This window comes from Diadema antillarum, unplaced genomic scaffold (genome assembly GCF_040938485.1).
Source record: "Diadema antillarum isolate AM-2024a unplaced genomic scaffold, OU_Dant_1.0 seq00000923_RagTag, whole genome shotgun sequence".
Classification (NCBI taxonomy): Eukaryota; Metazoa; Echinodermata; class Echinoidea; order Diadematoida; family Diadematidae; genus Diadema; species Diadema antillarum.
This window is the reverse complement of record NW_027271774.1, coordinates 465623-485156: the sequence shown is the minus strand read 5'-3', so window position 1 is coordinate 485156 and position 19534 is coordinate 465623. Positions and strand designations below refer to the sequence as shown.

General features: G+C 35.6%; 1 protein-coding gene across 1 annotated transcript in view; it reads right to left on the bottom strand.

Annotated features, from left to right (window-relative positions):
- The window catches only part of LOC139741354 (uncharacterized), a 37707-nt gene that overhangs the window by 6687 nt on the left and 11486 nt on the right, over nt 1-19534 (bottom strand). Inside the window, exons 7-14 of the mRNA XM_071651935.1 lie at nt 18342-18505; nt 16866-17012; nt 15640-15753; nt 13849-13900; nt 3841-3918; nt 2531-2965; nt 1852-2042; nt 439-582 (exon numbers count right to left, since the gene is read on the bottom strand). Coding sequence (XP_071508036.1) covers nt 439-582; nt 1852-2042; nt 2531-2965; nt 3841-3918; nt 13849-13900; nt 15640-15753; nt 16866-17012; nt 18342-18505 — 1325 coding nt within the window. The remainder of the gene's footprint in view (nt 1-438; nt 583-1851; nt 2043-2530; nt 2966-3840; nt 3919-13848; nt 13901-15639; nt 15754-16865; nt 17013-18341; nt 18506-19534) is intronic.

The following is a 19534-nucleotide window of genomic DNA, read 5'->3' as shown; positions in this document are numbered from 1 at the left end:
CAGATATATTTTTGGCTTTTTTTTCTTTAAGAACGTCTAATCGAATAACCTGTATGTACAGGGATAATATTATTAACTTCAAAAGAAGAAAATCATTAACAAACATTCATGACCTGGCATCTAAATCCCTTTGCTTTAAAAGTGGGCATAGGCAAATTTGATGAGTTTTGATGCAAGGTTACAATGAATTCGTTTTATTTCAATAAAAAGAAAAATCGGAAATTATTAGTGATTATTCATGTGCATGTCATTGGTAGACTTACGATAACATTATGGATATATGATTTTTTTTTTCTTTTAACATACTTATGGCTGTTACAGATGCCAATATTTAGTGAAAACATTTGAAACTGTGATATATGAACACAAAGTGGCATTGCTCTTCCACACTCTCTCTCTCTTTAATGTAAGTAAATGTGATGAAAATTTGATCCTTACCATATAATTTCCAGAAGCGCTGCACATTTCCTCCACGGCATTAAATGTCGTTCCGTTGGCACTGCACATGACCTTGTAGGATGTCACCCACTGATCAGCATCTGATCGACCCTGCGTTGCTATGCCAACGATGCGATGAGGAGACTGAAAATCCACCTTGGGGTATCGATTAATCAAGATTATCGCGCGCCTTACCCTTCATAAACACAATAGTCTTACTATTTTATGAACACACAGATAACTTCTTTCTTGACATTCTAATGTTTCAGAGAAAGAAATATCCCCCAAACAAAACAAACAAAAAAATCTCGAAAAAAACCCAACAACAACCAATCTTTATCTAAGCAACACGTCCTTCCAACTATCCATTGGAATAAAAGAAGAAGCCGGAGTTCCACGTTTTATTTGTAGGCCATTCTGGAAAACTTAATCGATTGTATTGTTTGTCTGTTACAGTCGATTAGTATCTTTGTTTAGCAAATCGATATAGCAAAAAATAAACAAGTCTTATCATCAGTGGAAGCACTGTGAAACAGTCATTGGAGAGTACTGGCTACAGATTAGAGGTAAATACAAGACGTAGTCGACTTTGTTTTACTTTGAACAATTTTCTAAACATTTTGGTATTGGTAGTGATTGGTAGATAACCTCAACCCCCATCTTCCGGCCGCCCCACTATACCCCTCCTCCTTGATTTTAAAAAGCCAAAAGTGGCAGTTCAGATGCTTGTTCCCGCTCCCTCTCTTTTCTCTCTCTCTCTCTCTCTCTCTCTCTCTCTCTCTCTCTTTATATATATATATATATATATATATATATATATATATATATATATATAAAGACTAGACGCATTCCATCACAAGCAGGTTAGTTTTGAAATCCGTCCGACCAGGAGCAGACGTATACCTTTGTGTGTACGTTCTGCTTCAGAAACGGATTTTTAATCTAACATCACATCGCATCCTGGTCGCTGATGAAGAATGCGATGACTAACCTGTTTGGTGTCTTGTTTCTAAAACATGCGCTTTCCTCGCCAGGTTAAAGCGTTTTAATGCCATTTTAGGTTTTAATCTTATATATATATATATATATATATATATATATATATATATATATATATTATATATATGTGTGTGTGTGTGTGAGTTGAGTGCATGAGTGTCTGAATGTCTGTATACACATTATGAACACGTATAGAGAAGTAGATAGACAGTATACCAGAGGCGGAGAGAGAGAGAGAGAGAGAGATAGAGACGGAGAGGGGTGAGGGGAGAGATGGAGGAGGGAAGTAGAAAGGATATGACGCGATTAAAGAAAAAAGATTACCAAACATAAAAGTTAAAAACTTTGACGACTGTCTGTCATTTTCTTCCTTTCTCAAAGAAATGAAGAAAAAAAGTTTATGTCATACTCTACCTGGATCCACTCGTTAGAAAAAGGTACGTTAGCACACCACGCTCCGGCCAAACCGCCTCCATTAGTCAGGTGCAGTCGTCCCCTGCTGGGTCCAAACTGAGCTTTCCCAGCGGAAATGCTGGATGCGGTGATGCGGGAGTCGGGAATGGCGAAACTCTGAAGGCCCAGAGGTACCGCATCCGTTGGTATGCCTATTAAACGGATGGGCAAAAAGGATGACTTCGTAATACTCTTTCGTGTGGTGAGGAGTGGGACGGACAGACCGGGTGGGAAGGCATTTGTATGGAATAAAGTTGAAAACATTTCATTTTAGCACAGCTGCAAGGTGCCATTCTTATGATAATCTCTAACAATTCGATGTCTTTTTCAATACTTTGGTGTGTTCCAAAACAAAAGCGATGGGTATCTTAAATATACTTCTTCTTCTTCTTTTTTTTTCTTTTTTGCCGCTATACCCATTCATAAATGGAAAATGTATTGACATCTATTTTCTCTAACCATGAGTTACTACATAAGTTGTAATAATATAAGCCATTGTATTTGTTTTCTCCGTTTCTAAAAAGAAGCTGTTATATCTTTCAAGTTGATTAGTGTTTTTTCTCATCCATCTAATCAACTAGCCCCCGCAAGCAAACTTTAAAGTCAGAATCTCGCTTTAGCAATCATTAGGTGGACGTACCAGAATAAGTGGTTGTTGGGATATCGTCGGTTGTCGAGACATCCTTTGTCCTTTCATCTCTGTTTTGCGCATTGGTAGAGGTCGTTCGTATATCGTCGGTTCTAATTGGTGTGACATCCGTTGTCGTTTCATCTGCGTTTGGCGCATTGGTAGAGGTCGTTCGGACATCGTCGGTTGTCGGTGAGACATCCGGTGTCTTTTCATCTGTGTTTGGCGCATTGGAGGCCGTTCGGATATCGTCGATTGTCTGTGAGACATCCGTTGTCTTTTCATCTGTGTGCGGCGCATTGGTAGAGGTCGTTCGGATATCGTCGGTTCTAATTGGTGTGACATCCGTTGTCTTTTCATCTGTGTTTGGCGCATTGGTAGAGGCCGTTTGGATATCGTCGGTTGTCGGTGAGACATCCGTTGTCTTTTCAGCTGTGATCGGCGCATCTTCTCAGACAGAAAATATCACAAACAATTATTACGGTTTATGGCAGTGTTGTGCAAGAAAACCAAGACAAACGTTACTATACTGAATGACGTGATAGAAAGGAAACATAAAATCGGCAACTCTTCAGACTTACTAAGAAAAATGTTTATATCGGTAAATGACAGTCGAGATATCTGTCACACGCAAGCATGTAAATACACACACACACACACACACACACACACACACACTTACACACAGACACACAGACACATACAGTGCATATCTCTTTTTTTTCTAAAAAAAAGATACGTAAACGTTTGGTGAAAAGAAATCAAAATCATGTGAATTCCTGTCCTTACATGCCGATTTCCAGGGTTTTACTACCACTTCTTTTATAAAGCATGAAGATATGGCGGCCCAATTGTTCTAGAGCACTCTTTAAGATATGCAGACTGAAATCAAAATATTGTATATCACACCCAAATATATCTGCCCGAATTCATTGATTTTAAAAAAACTATTAGCGTCGAAAACTTTTGTGGGGGACAATCCTTCGTCGTTTATTTTCAGAGAGTCATTAAGTTTCACAGGTGCTGTTTTAGACATCGTTATACTGCATTCCCATACTCAGCTAATTTAGATAATTCTGGCATTGCATGACCTTTGTTAAGTTAAAAGTCAGTTGTATCTCATTAAAAGCCATTCCAATGACTCTGTTCACTATCTGTTGTATAAACAGATACTGTTATTTCCGTCATAGTTTATGCCCGTAACCAAAGATAGTGTTGTTGCTGTCATTTTTTGTTTAATTCAATCAGAGTCTATCACCGTATAGATAGCTGGGAAACTCGGTTTTCACAGTTTTGCACTTGCAATCAATCAAGGATCATACCTGATTGTGTGGTCGTTGGAATACCGCCTGTTGTTGGTGATGCATTCGTAGTTGTGGATTCCACAGTGGTTGGTACATCTGAAGCGACAAAGGTGTTGGTGCAATGCAAGAGCAATTTATGTGTGGCTTGTCTTTATAAACTCCTAATACCTATGCCAGAATCCCTAACCAGAAGTAATCAAAGTTACACCGTCCCAACCTTTTCAAAATGTGGTTGAAGTAGAAGTATCAGGAGGTGAAGTTTTATAGAAAACGGGAGTAAAGAGAATTTAAAGATTATGATCTTCCAGGCCGATATATTTCTATTTCGGCTTTGTTTTAATAAGTTGCTTAAGTAGCAACATTTAGACATTATAGGTAAAGAAAAGATTACTCTCCTAGGTAAGACGAACTTAAGAAATTTCGAGTGGTCACCACAAATGACTTTTTATGACGATTCATTACAGAAAATCCTAATCCGCATGTTTTTGTAGCTTTAAAGCTTAGCGGACACAATAATGTATTCATATATGTATATTAACATCATATGATATAACGTAATATATCATGATACAATTATGATATAACATAGAGATAGGTACATATATATATATATATATATATATATATATATATCATATACGATAATAATACATGTATATGGTACAGTGACATTTTAGTAGTTCAGCTCATTACAGTTCAATGTATTTTCAAATTTCAATATTTCTAAAAGAAATAGCAAATTCTTTGTCATTGATGCAACAAATAAAAACAAAGAAATATGTGAAACAACAATGTTTTTGGATTGCATATTACAAAATATAGCACATATTGAAAATGAATGTTAATGGTCATGTTGCGGTACAAAGTTGTCTCAAAGAAGTAACAGATATACGGGGTATGATATTTGAAACTGATTATTAGTCGTTCTGTACAAGTTGATTTCTCAGAGGTAAAGTAACATTAATTTCGTCGTGTGGGAAAACGAGTGACCAAGAGGGAAAGAGAGATTGGTTGGGGGGGGGGGAGAGATACGTTCACATCAGTCTTATCGGTGGTAGTATAGGTAGGAGTTGTCAACAAGAAAGTTAGGTCGCATGGCAACGGTCACAAGAGTTGATTCATGTTTTAAAAAATTGTGTAGCTACAGGCAAGTAATTTGCCTTACTACGGGGAACGGCCTTCAATGTGCAGAAGTTCAGATTTCAGTTTTTATCCAGTCAACAAAATCTAGACAGCTAGTTCACTCCTCTGATTTAACGCTCTTGCGAGCCACAGTGGAGAAGTTGTAGAACAACGAGAAACAGGCACTCTACCTTCAGTACGACAGGCGATCGTCGCCTCGTCTTCCGTTCGCACTTATATGCGCACCGTACAGTAATACTTAATGGTACTATTTTTGCATATTACAGTGGGTTTGAGAGATTCTTGTGTTGGATTCAGATATGAGCATGCAACGCTGTAGATAATTGTACGTAACATTCTGTCAAACAAGCTGCTCCACATTAAAGAAGGGTGTTGGTGATTTCTCTTTTTCATTGTTCCGATTATTTGTGCCCTGCTTGTGAATGCTGGAATTGTCCAAGTACAAGCCTGAATAAGTTGCGTGAAGATAAATATACTAGCTTTGGCCATTACCCAGTTCTAGTGACGTAAATCATGTAGGTTGCTAAGGAGACAAAAATGGAATTGGATGGGAATTCGGCAACGGTTTATGGCAACATGCAGCATTTGATAATCGGCAATTTAAGTTGCCTTTTAATCCACTGTATAATGTGAAGGACAATTATATTTTTCTATGTATCGTATGTGACATTAATTCAGTGAGTGTGCATTGCCGAGGCGAGACTGAGTAACTTTACACAAATAAATCTTAATTAAAAGATATTGTGTTGTTAAAGCTGTGCCGGAGTTTTAACAAACAGCATATAAACGTGCGTAACATTGATGGATGGCATCGGAGAACAGTGGATTAAATGATTGCATCATTTAATCTGCTTTTAGGCATGGATTGAGAGAAGGATTTAATGAAATGAATATACCATTATGTTTAGAAAGGGTGAATATGAAAACAGTTGATTGCATCACGATGAACGAACACATACAAGACTTTCACATTCAGATTGTTTTTGACCTATTATGCAGACAATACTGTAACTGGAGGAATTCTATTTAGTTAGCGAACCACTTCATATCAATCTATTTTTTTTAATATTGTAGTTGGAGGTCTTCATCGAGAAGAAAACATGTGCTTGGTTGTGATTACAAAAACAATGATTGTTGCTGCCATAACAGTTTTTGTTATAACAGTGCATATTATTGAACTATATAACAAAATATTGAGATGTATGTGTAATTGAACTCTACATTCGTTTCTCTGCTATGAAGGAGCTATTGCTTTTATTTGTACTAAAGTGTAAACCAAACATCTATGATATGGAGCGAAAATCATGCAAATTATAATCATTTGTTAATACATACAACTATATAGAAGAAGTGCGCCTTCCAGAAAAGGTTGCAGTTCATCAAAAATAAATGTATCATCTTATGCTATTATATAGCCGTCACGACCTACGTCAATTTTGCTATTCTCCTGTCATTGAGTTACAAGCTCCATGCTCCAGTTTACGAAAAATTCCATTTGTAATTCATTCTCGTCAGCAATGAGAATCATGACATGACCTCATGTAATCCTTGTCAAATAATAGTTCGCCGATGTTTGAAAATCAGTCTCTACAAACCTTGAAACGCATCATCGCCGAAAGTGATCCAGTGAAAGCAGTAATCCGATAAAACGCCAGATGACAGATCGGTAAATGGCTTAATGGATTAACGTATTAGTCGCCAGTAAATGCATGCGATATGTTGCATTGTAACGTAAAAAGAACAAAGTGACAGCGATTTTTGTTTTCGCGTTTACGTCATACTCTAGCTGATTTAAGCTAGACGATATGATACTGAGCTACAAAGCAGAATATTTCTATGAGTTGCAGTTGAAGCAATATTGAAATCTCAGTAATATGCAGTTCACTCACAAAGGAAGCACATTTACAATCCATCAATAAGTATGGCAAATTTAATATCATGAAAAGAAACAACAACAACAATGCCAAAATAAATTATGGTCTTTACCTGAGTCGAAGCAACTCGATACTGTCGATATGTGTGGAGCCCATTGTGACATCATCATGGCTAACTTTGAAGCTGGCGGTACCGAGACCAATTCCTGCTGAACGAATGACCCGCTACGCCGGTCCCACTTCTTGCCACACGTAATCTTTTCTAGCCCTTGACCGAGTACCATCGGGATCAAAACGACTGGACAAGAAAAAATATCACTTCCAAAATTGTAAAGTGCTACAGCATTGATGATGATAATCACAATAATCATCCCATTTATCACGATATTTTATATGCATATCATATACATACACACACACACACACACACATACATATATAAATATATATATATATATATATATATATATATATATATATATACTTATATAGGCAACTTTGAAAGATAGATATGGGTGCAAAAATCATCTAGGTTTGTTATTTATTGTTACTGTCAAATGTGTCACTATGATTAGATGCAAAGAAAGTTCGCAGGCATCCGTATCACTATATTCAAGAATTTCTGCATTTCCTTCAGTTGTAGATCATATTAAAAAGAAGAACAAAGCACCCTACCGAAAAATGAGCATCTAAGTGTTAACGCCCGAACAGTACGTCATGCTGATGTCGAAAAGTATGAAATTAGAGTAAATAAAATTGTATCAATATACAAGAGAAGGTCGAATCGACTGTTAGAGTCTATCGGTCCATCACAGGATGTCAAATGCAATTATGAAGCTTACTAAACCATGGCATGAATGAATGGATTTGACAGAAGTCCACGATATCGTCATCAAGATACTTACACGTCAGAATGAGAAAACTGGTTTCACCAAAACTTGAAGCCATTCGGGTCGCCATTTCGCTTTTCAAGCAAACTAGAAGAAAAATTCAGAAAGATAACAACCAAACCACGCCCTTTTACATGGTGATATGGTAGTATAGTCACAAAGTAGGGGTAGCATGATTCATATTCATGTTCATACTCATTTTCATGTTAAAGTTGATATCATTGGCAGGTATAATTCCGATAATTGATACCTTCACAAGTCAAAATAAGCAACAACAACAACAAAAACAACTTTGTAATAATATTATTCATGTGCCTGCTGGCGTCAAACACATAAGAGACGTTTTGATGAGCAAAACTGAGATTGTCTCATCATGTCAATCGATATTAAACTATTGCCTATCATAAATGCACTTTTGAGCAGAAATCATAGAAATAGACTCTGAGGTAACTTGGTAGCATTTAATGTCCTGTACGATGTGTTTTCTGAAATACAATATGGCTTTGATTTAGTATATATCTGGAATCATGTGAATTTTGAATTTGATAAATTTTTAATTTGTGTGTGTGATTTTGTGTGTGTGTGTTTGTGTGTGTGTTTGTGTGTGTGTTACCATATTGTTGTTTGTTTTTCATTTATCGTTGTTCTCTTTTCTTCTTTTTTTATCAAATAGAGTAAAGGTATAATTTGAGTTTGGTTTTGAAGTAAATATTGCATAATTTTGGGTATGTTTTCATTCATCTTTTGTATTTCAATGAGATATTTTCATCATTGGTCTGTTTTGATGAATTTGTGTATTTTTATTTGTCATTCTATATGTGTAAGGGCATGCATCGCATGATGGCTCTTGCCTTAGGGTATTAGCAGTAAAATGATTACTTGTGTGAGCCAGAGCCTACTAGTATGTGTTGCTTCCCTGTTCATACACTATTTGCGTTATACGTCAACTGTGCCATTTCCATGTGACTGTACACTTAAACTGTGATTGTCATTCTCGTATATGTGAATGAATAATTCTTATTATCAATTAAGGAAATCCCTTTGTCAAAAAGTGAAAAGTTAAAAGTAGCTTCAGTACAGCGTAGATGAGATCTCTAAATGATATCAAATGCCCTTCAGAAATATGTGAAGGAAACTATACCATTCCTGCTGTTGGAACTGACTACTCTGCAAATTTAAAAGATAGAAAGGAAATATGTAGATGGAAATTTAGCAATTATAGTCTTTATGAGAATGAGCGAGCTGAGAGGTCAAGGGAGTAATGAATTTTTACACTTTGTATCTAGAGTTATGGGTTAAATCTGGGGCGGGGGGGTAGCATAAGTGTATGTTTTTTGCGGGTAAATTTATAGTATTCTAAAAGGTATATGAAGAAGAGAGAAGAGAAACATGTATTGAAAAAAAAAATCGATGACAATGAAAATCAGCTCCGCCAAGAATATGTAAAGGTTAAATGTGATTATGATAAGTTGTGAATCATATCAATATGTTACGATATTGAGGTGCAGATCTAAATGTTTTAACAAGTATAGAAAAACAACTAACAGTATTATTTTCTTAATCTGGAAAAAATAATACTGCTAAAGTATACTCATTACTTTGCTGAAAGAAGGGGACGAATTTTTGGTTAACAATAATTAATTTGATAAACAAATAAACCATTAATTTTTATGAGTTAAACAGGGAGCCTGAAAAAGAAATCGTTTACAGACTGTTCTTTTTAAAGATCTTATGTTGCCCGTCTTTGTCATCAGAAAAAAAAAATGATACATGCAATCATGACGGAGACTTTATTTTGAGGGAATCCACAATAGCCTAGAATGGCCAAAAATATTATTTATTGCAAATTTGGGGATAAACTTGGAGCTTTTCAAGCAGAAAACGCTGAGTAACAGCTTTGTGGTTGTATTAATGATTGTCATTGCAAAAAAACAAGGGAGTTTAGGAAGGGAAAATAAGTATTCAATTATCAAGAATTATCGGCCGATAACTTTATTAAATGTTGATTATAAGATATATGATATACGAACATACATTTCATCGTACCTTCAAGTATATATGTGAAGACCGTTTTCAATAAAGCTGTTTGCTTGACAGAAATAACGGCCTCACAACCTGGACGATAAGTTGTAATTCACTCTTATTTGTAACAGTGTGTTTTTAGTTAGATATTCTCTAACTCTCAAGAGGATCCTGACATTTCTTGATGGTGGTGAGCCCTGTGAATTATTATGATCGACCACTTCGAGTCTGAATCGGTCTTTGCATTGTACTCTCAACAATTTAACGCAATTCGATGAATTTTAATCAAATTACACTGGCATCATCTATTTGAATAACAATGTGCTGTGTTGGTGTAGGATTTTTTTTTTTAAAGAATATAATTCGTCTTGTCAATATTAGTGAGAGTTTATTACACGTGAACTATATTAGAACATCAAATAATTCTACGTAAACTACTGTGGTCAGTCTGTGTAAGTTTTTTCTATAAAATAAAAAAGTTTTTTGTATAAAATAAAAAAGATGCTCGTATCGTCTGTAAACAGATTTTCCTCTTATTGAATGTACCTTTATTATCAGGTTGTCAGCGAAGATTTAATTTTTTTTATTTTAAAGTTTGTATATCTTTCCTTTATAGGCTACCCCAATTTCTGAATGGAAGTAATATTTCAATCCCTCCGATATTGACTTTTCAAATAGGAAAAAACACACACACCATAGCATAAACACACACACACACACACACACACAACCAATCGACGTGTTCACTTAATCTTAAGTCAAAAGGTCAATCTTAGAACAAAGTGTAGCTAAGCTTTTGACAATGTTTGGACTATCAGGTTGCTGGAAAATTAAATCGAAATTGACTTGAATTGACTTAAATGGAATTGACTACCCCTTAAATTAAACTGCCAATTATTGTACTATCGAGACAGCTATCTTGTCTCGATTTTATGAAATATATATATATATATATATATATATATATATATATATCATATATCTATATATATATTCATATTTATATATTCATCATGTTTAACTGGTAAATATGACAAATTTGAGAAAAGAAATATATTGTACTTGCATCGAGTGACAGGAAAATGTCATGCATGAATATAAAGGACAAATAAAAAAAAAAGAAAAAAGATTGCTACATTGATACAAGGCCTGCTACTGGTACAAACAATCAAAGCATTCATCACTCTGATCGGCTTGCCGGCTGTTCTTCTATGAACTTTTGATTTGTTTTATCCCCTCAGCTTAACATTTTACTAGTGCCATCTCACTCCAAGCCTTAAGGTATTCCTCATGAATAAATTAGCCCCATTTTGGAACAACTCAGACACTGAGCGACTCACGTGTCTCACACTTGTATGTATTTGTGTATATTTATGTTTTCTTATGCACGAGAATCCCTAGTTTGAGATTTAAAAAATAAAAGGTTATGGGTCAAGATAAGTACACAAGCCATGAAATTATTGGAGTTAGTTTACCTTTCAGATATCCCGTTACATCGACGACTGACGAGGAATCAAGAAAATCTTTCAGGGTGGTGGTCGAGCAGGTGGTTGGTATCTACCGGTGGTAAACTGCCGTCATGCAGGACTGTCTGGCTTTGTCGTGTCGAAAGAGCCGTAAAGGCCGATGGGAATAGTCAGGATAATTGTCGTACTATGAGTGATTCAGCTGCGCGCTCACCAAAAGTCAGGAATCCCGAGACTGTAACTTGGCTAGAACAACTGAGAGACGTTACTCAGCTGCCGCTGCCTCATACGCAAGAAGAAGAAGCCAAAAGTCATATTCATTCATATTCATATTGCATTGCGCATGCGTCAAGGTCAACGACGCGATGTTTCATGAGTTAAGTATCAGCAATGCTGCTGTCAATTATTTGAGGTTTTTTTTTATAATCAAGCGGTGCTCTGGGACAGCATTGGTGTCTATCAGTCAGGTTTGGTTTTTAAGCAAATTTTCAAGAGAGATGCGAGATGGATTGCGTATTGTTAATGTCGTACGTAAATAAAACAGAAGAAATAGAAAAATTATGCACTGATACTTTTAATATCAATATCTAATGCTTGATGTCGTATTTGATTCAACTTTGATTCGGCATTTGACATGCAAGTCACAACATTTATTTTATTTCAGTTTACTGTACTTTCCTTTATTACATTGTTTTACAGTTTTTGTGCCATTATGTGTATTCAATGTTTCATTGAAATTATAGTATATTTGTCAGAAATAACATTGAAACGAACTGAAAGCATTCTTGGCATACTGATCGGATACAACACATTTCAGAGGAAAAGGAATATAGAACAAAATGAGAAACAATTAAAGTTAATCGAATTTGTGACGTTGGATACTTTCCCTTTTTATTGAATGTTATAAGCAGAGGAGGGACAAGATTTCAGAAATGACGATATGGGCAATTCCGCGGTTAGTAACGTTACATTTGAACAAATTTAGATATTTGTTTTTACTACTAAATTACCATTTATTCATTTCAAGCCAAAATTATGTCAAAAACATGTTCATCATTCCCAGGTTTATGATACAGAAAAGAATGAATACAATCCAAGAAATATTAGAATTTCTATGGCAACTTAAAGGGCTGGTTAGTAACGTTACGAAAAAAGGACATGACAAAAAAATCAATGTCTTGTAACAAAAAGTGTGCAAAAATTCAAGTTACTTCAAACAAAGTGTTGCATTGATTTCAATTATTGCATCATGACAAATGTTCACACAATGTTTTTTAGCAGTTTGACCAATAATTTCTTAGCTAGACCCCCAAAAGCATGGTTAGTAACGTTACGGTTAGTAACGTTACATTTGTCCGGAGTAATTCCGCAGGTCATTTCACCCTTTTGTAATTGACAAAATGTCACATGACTTCTGGAGTATTTAAATGTATTTGTTTTTTACCCTTTAGCAAAACTTTGAGGAAAAAATTTCAAAGGAACCCACTGTAATTTGCATTTAAGTGAATTTCAGCATCCCCAGTCCCACATGTACATTTTAAATGATGGTTTTAGATCTCGCGAAATCAATCAATATGAAAGATAAAATCTACTGAATTTGAAAGACCTTAATGATTGGAGAACATCCATGGCATTAGTTGATACCTAGATTAAAGAGTAAGATAAAGAGGCATATTTCTTTGATCCATGTCATGTCCACCTAACTGCGGAATTGCCCATATGCATATGGCTATGCCATAATGTGCACAAAATACAAAATCCTCACCAAAAGTTATACCTGGGCATGATTTACGATTACAGTTTGTGGTACACAGTCGTGTACTAAACACTTGTGCGCGACTCTTATACACGTGTAATATAATCTTTCGTTACATCAGTGTATAAATTTCATCTCATTAATCGGAAATGTCAAGGTGCATAATATGCAGGTACATGTTCAACCACGTGTACAGTTGACTACCAATAACTTATTTGCCAAGTCTATGCTTCCAATAACAACAAAATTAAACAACAAAATACACATTTTTGCATGGTTTTTACCTCTTAATCAAATATATTTTCAATCGAATCATAATTATGACACAGCACACATGGATAATTTCTGTATTTTTTCTTTAAATGAGCTCGTGAAGTTACAATAAAATCTCTATCATGTATGATTCGATTCTGGATACATAAGAGCAAATGATGTTCGTATTTACATTCAAATAACATTTACTTTTCTTATAGGAATGAAGGAAAAGGATTGAGGGCGATGCAATTCTTTCATTACCACATTATCAATACGATAACACTTTTACAAACAACTTTGAATGAATGAAGGAAAAGGATTACCTTGATTAAAAGGAGCGTCGTGCAATTCCTTTATTACCACGATATTAATACGATATTATGTATTGCATTTATATAACACTCTTACAAACTATTAGTTGTTTCACAGCGCTTTACATAACGTCATCGTCTATAGCGCAACTGTTTTATACCGAATACACTCTATTACCTACTTAATTTCTCTTTCGATTGTATATACCCGAAACAATTTCAAATCTGAAACCCAAACACGACATAATTAAAAACAAACACACATAGGCCAGTACTTTAGAGGCAAAGGAATTTACAGGAACCCCCTACCAGCACCCGCATCGAAGTGCGGGGATACGTGTGTTCCAGCCGACATGGAGAACTGCATGTATGAACAGTGCCTTTTATATGCCCCATGATATTTGGATGTGTTGGTATGAAAAACTATATTTCGTTCTCTATCTTGTTCATATTTATGTGCTATCGGAGGTCTGTCTGTTTGCCTACTTTTCTGCATTATAGTTTTTATACTTCGACTTCAAAAAAAAACCCTCTCAAAATAGAAAGTAAACTTTACCTTTATAATGACAGTAATTATTTTTCCTAAAATGGCAATATCAAATAGTTGCCGTTAACAAGGATCACTTTGAATATCTACGAGATTACACAACAAGCTTGATCACTTTAAGTCTTATATTTTCACGATAGTTTGATATCTATTACATGATAACTATTCATTATAGTTCTGTTCGTGAAGACAAGCTGCAAAAAAAAAAGATTCCAAAACATCACCTTCGACCTTATTTCCGTTCTAAATTAGTGACTTCACTGTTTTATACATTATATCTCTTAAACTTGCAATATCAGAGTTGCCGTTAACAAAAAACACTTTGATTATCTACGAGATTAAATAGCAAGCTTGATCACTCTATAAAATCTAATATATTTTATACACCACATTATTTGATATCTATTAGGGCCTACATGATAATCATTGATTTTAGATCTGTTCGTAAAGACATGCTGCAGGTAAAAAACAAAGAAGATTCCGAAACATCACCAACGACATTATTTCCGTTCTAAATGAGTGACTTCCTTGTTGTTGTTGTTGTTGTTTTTGTGTAAGTGAAATCCAACTTAACCTCTACTGTGACAATTATTATATCTCTTAAAATGGCTATATGAGAGTTGCTGTAAGAAACACATTGTTTATCTACGAGATTAAATAAGAAGATTGATCACTCGAAGTCTTATATTTTACACACGATATTATTTAATATCTTTACATAATAATTGTGACCGTGCACCTCAAAACAAACATAAAGTCGCACACACTGATTTTGCGTGAGGACTGAAAATAAGTGAAATGGATCAACCCAGCCGAACTTGACTTTCTTCATATTTTCTATGAGGGGTCTTCTTTTAAATTATGCTAAAATTTGGTATCATAAAACGGGCAGGAAAGTGTGTTTTTTTAGCCGTTTATCTCGAACATTTTTGGTACAATAGTGTGATTAGGTGTGTTTTGAGATTCCTGTTTTCATTTCTGAAAAACCTTGTCCACACTCTTCACTTTCAACTCTAATAACTCTTGAAAGGATAGTGCTACTGCTTTGAAAGTTTGCAGTAATTATGGACAAAATGTTTTAATGAGGCATACTTAATTTCAGTTTAATCTGATAATCCCTTCATTGTTGTTACTCTGGTGGTTTACTTCCTGTTTTTTTGTCCCATTCATCGCACAGCCACCGCGGTTTGGTAAAGATTAAGCGCTTAAATAGACACTGTACTTCAGAGCCTCTTTTCTCAGTTCACACTTTTCCTGAGTTTGCGCTTTCTTTCCAATATTTAGATAGGTTAGGAGAGTCCATTTGATTTGAGTTATACATCATTTTAAAGCTTAAAGTCTGCTCTTTCAGAATATAGTCTTAACTAAAAATTCATGTCTGGCGACTTTTTGTTTGTTTTGAGGTGCAGGGTCACAATTATTCATTATGCTTCAAATTCTTATTCACAGTACACAGGTACATGAATATCTGCCATCTTGCTTTTGCTTATGCACGTTTTGCACTCCAAAAAGAAATCGTCCTACAATCATGCGTAGAGTTCTAATCGAAAGACGGTGTTTTCTTGGGGGTTCCAAGAAACAGGCACGATGCGGACGTAGCGGCAAGACAACGGGTCGGGGAGACGGTTGAACACCATCGTTTGACTGTCCCAGTTGGCTGTAAAAATCTGAAAGAAGGTGACAGAGAGAGCGTGTTTGCAACATTATCATAAAATGACGAAGCAGAAAATGTACACGTGACTACACTCCTTCAAAGGTAACTTGTGTGAGTACTTCATCCAAATGCCCGCACTGATGTAGGCCTAAATTATTACTTGTATATCATATATATTGTACATACCGATGTGAGCTAATTTACAGACTGAATAAGCACAATTCCTCTACTCACACATGTGTAATATCATATATAAATACACTGATAAGCTGATTTATTCATTCATATGAGTGCGTGTAACTTTGCGTCTGTTCAAACAGTAAATGAAATCAAATCGGCGTGACAATCATCACTGGCAAGTGAAAGTGATTGCTCGTATAATATACAAGCAATCACCTTCATTTGGTAGTGTCGATTGTCACGCCGATTTGACTTCATTTACCGTGGAGTAGAGCAAGTATTATGTTTAGTGACACTTTGAGGAAACTGGACTACAGAGAAGACGTTGGTCTAGCCTTTTGGCCGTGTCGAGAGGCAGAAATAACCCTCAAAGGAATGGTAATTCACATTGACATTCTCATAAGCACTTAAGCGTACGAAATCATTTTATTTTCTAATGTTGACAAATTCTGAATAAAACATTTTCATTGCTTTTTTATTCAGGTTTTCCTTTTCCGCTTGATCCATGATGAAATATCAGCCTTGGAGCAGTTTACGAAAGTACAGAGTCCCAAAAACGTGCAGCGATAAGACGACTTGTTAACACTTGTCTTATTTAAGATTTAAAAAAAAAACTTGAGCGAGTTTACAAATAGAAGTTGAGATTTAACAAATCTCCTTCTTGCCGTAGTGTCCTAACCCAGCATAATTTCGTGTTTCAAAAAATCGTCTTCTCCAAGTTAGTTTAGCGTTAGAAGTACATTAAAGACAGAAGACGAAGAATGTTTTAACGGGGCTTGTTGTTACAATGAGAAGTAGTCTTCAAAACTAGCCGCATGTTTCCCCTCGACCTCCACCCTTTCCCCCATTCTTTCCTCAAAAAAACAAGAAACAAATTCAGCGTCAAAGTGGAGCGTCACATTGAATTGTGATGTGAGACATCCACCAGATGGAGTCATTTCTTACCATGTCTCCACATGATTCCTGGACAAAATAGAAATTTACTCCATCCGTCCCGTAGGATACTTTGTAGGATGTCACCCATGATCCAATGTCAGGTGTACTTCCTTGGGTTGCTATTCCGACGACTTTCTCCGTGGTCCGCAGATCCACCTAAAAAAAAAGAGTTGCACTTGAAAATAGAACCCCAAAATATATCAAATCCCTCTCACAAAAGACGCACACCAATCAATAGACCTGCTTCACCTTTTCCACCACGGCACTTATCACATCTGCACACAGTTAAATCAAATTATTGCAAAAGGGAAGTCTCAATTATGTCATTGAAATAGTCAAGGCTCGATATTACAAGTAGGCCTGTAGCCTTGGCCCATTAAGAAATTGAAGGCCATCACTTTTTTAAAAATATGTTGAGGTGACCCCCTATCAGGACATCAAAAACTTGTGAGTCTGTGTTTAAATTGTTTTATGTGTTTGTCTCATAAACAATAGGGGAGAATGACTCGCAATTGAAAGATTTTGATAACTGCAAACATTTTAGCTACCTGAGGCAGTCAGGCCCCAGGGTAGCCAAGTCTGCAGTCTTTTTGGCTAGACATGTCCGCGGGCTACTTTTGGCCTATTTCGGCGAAGCGTGTCTTTTGTTTCGTTTTTCTCTCTGAAATTTCATGTCCAAAATTTACCATCCCCATGACAAAATGAGATATAGTGTATACCTTTTTTTCAAATCCAATCATTTCATTCATGAATAATTAATGTCTTGAAAAATCATGTTCATGCTTCGATGCAATAATAATTGTGTTTAATCATTTCCCTTCTAATGTTTGGGGTCTTCTGTCTTTTATCATGTTTGGGTTTTTATGTCACAGTGTTGTTGACATCTGAAGCACTTTTCATTTTCGCCTAATTTCCATTATAAATCACAATTGATCGTATTTGGATTCTCATTAAATTGTTTATTATCTATGTTCTCCTTCAACTTAATTCATTTAAATTCGAGATATAAAGACTTTGTGTTGTCATCTTTGCTCTCTTTTTTTTTTCTTCTTCCAAAAGCTTACGGCTGGTTAGGCAATTCTAGGTCTATAATTCCGCTATACACAGACTTGCTATAATGAATAAACATAAGTATGAATAACCATTATAACAAACTGTATACAGGACATTTCAAATAGACGAAATTCCATGATAGGGCCTACAGTATGTTAACATAAATTATAAACACACTGTATGTATAAGTTTGTGTATTCAATATCGGAAAATGATTTATATATAATATCTGATAGACATAGTGTGTGTGTGTGTGTGTGTGTTCAAGGAAAACGTAAGCAAATTTTTCTTGGAATAGTAGGAAGAATGTGGGAAACAAGTGCATACATGACATTTGTTTCGGGCTGATTTCTTTTTCTTGTAGTTATTGTTGCTGTCGTTGTTGTTCCCAGACTTTGCTTTCCATGTTAGTAGAACGAGTAGCATTTATACCTGAATCCACTCGCATCCGTTTGGCACCACATCTGCGTAGCTGGGGTTATGGTTGAGGCGCCACAGATCGCCGGAACCTAGGCTGGCGGAGCCAGATATCTGGAGACGGGAGTCTGGTATACTCTTCCTCTCCATCCCTAAGGGCGTGACGTCATCAGGAACTCCTGTAGTTAGGAGAGAAAGGCAGTCATCACACACCATGTGGTTTTGACATGTTATTATAGAATGATGGAAGATGTTAGTTACTCCGAAGGTTCGAGAGTCCGAAATTGAAATGACGTTCGGACTAACGAAACTTTCTTCATTTCCGGACTATTAAACAAAGAGGAAAAATACAGTGATTGTGTGCATTTTAGCTTCGAAGGGCAAATAGTTTCAACAATGATCCACCCGAAAGGTTTCATTGAAATATTGTATGGTAGTTTTTCTGGTTTTTTTTAATCCAAAGACGGGATCGTACACTTCTGCGATGGCATCTCCGAAAGCGTAATTTCATTTCATTTCATTTCATTTCATTTCATTTCATTTCATTTATTTCCACAACTTGCACAACTAGTAAAAAAGGAGTAACAATTCAGGACAACATGTCAATCATAATTATATGCGATACAGAGTGTGGAGGAAGAAGCAAAGGCCATTGACCTGTCAAGGCTTCTCCCTAGTAAAAGGTAACAATTATGACACAATACTAAATAGAACAAAACAAAACTAAACTAAACAAAACAAATCGAAACAAAACAAAATGAAAACTACTGATCTAGCATCAATGATAAGGGGATTATTGCAGAAAGGCACTATTGGACTTAAATGATTTTACAATATATTATTTATGTTTTCTCTTAAATGAAGACATAGACACACACTGCTAATATCATTTGGAAGACTACACATCTATTCCACATCTAAGGGCCGAAATATCTTATTGTGAAAACTCATACTTAAAATTGGGTAATCTATAATCTTCCGCCTGTCTAATCATAAAACTCGGAGGTTGCAGCATCATGTAGGCCTATATTCCAAACCAAACTTGTATGGGTTAGGTAACCAAGAAATTACTCGCCTTTATTGTGAAATCTCTGTTGTTTTTTGAGGTTTTTCGAGGTTCTTTGAGGGTTTTCTTTTTTATAGATCGGCTATTCAATAATAATTCATAAGAGTTGAGACTGTTCTTCTAAACATTATATCGGTCATCT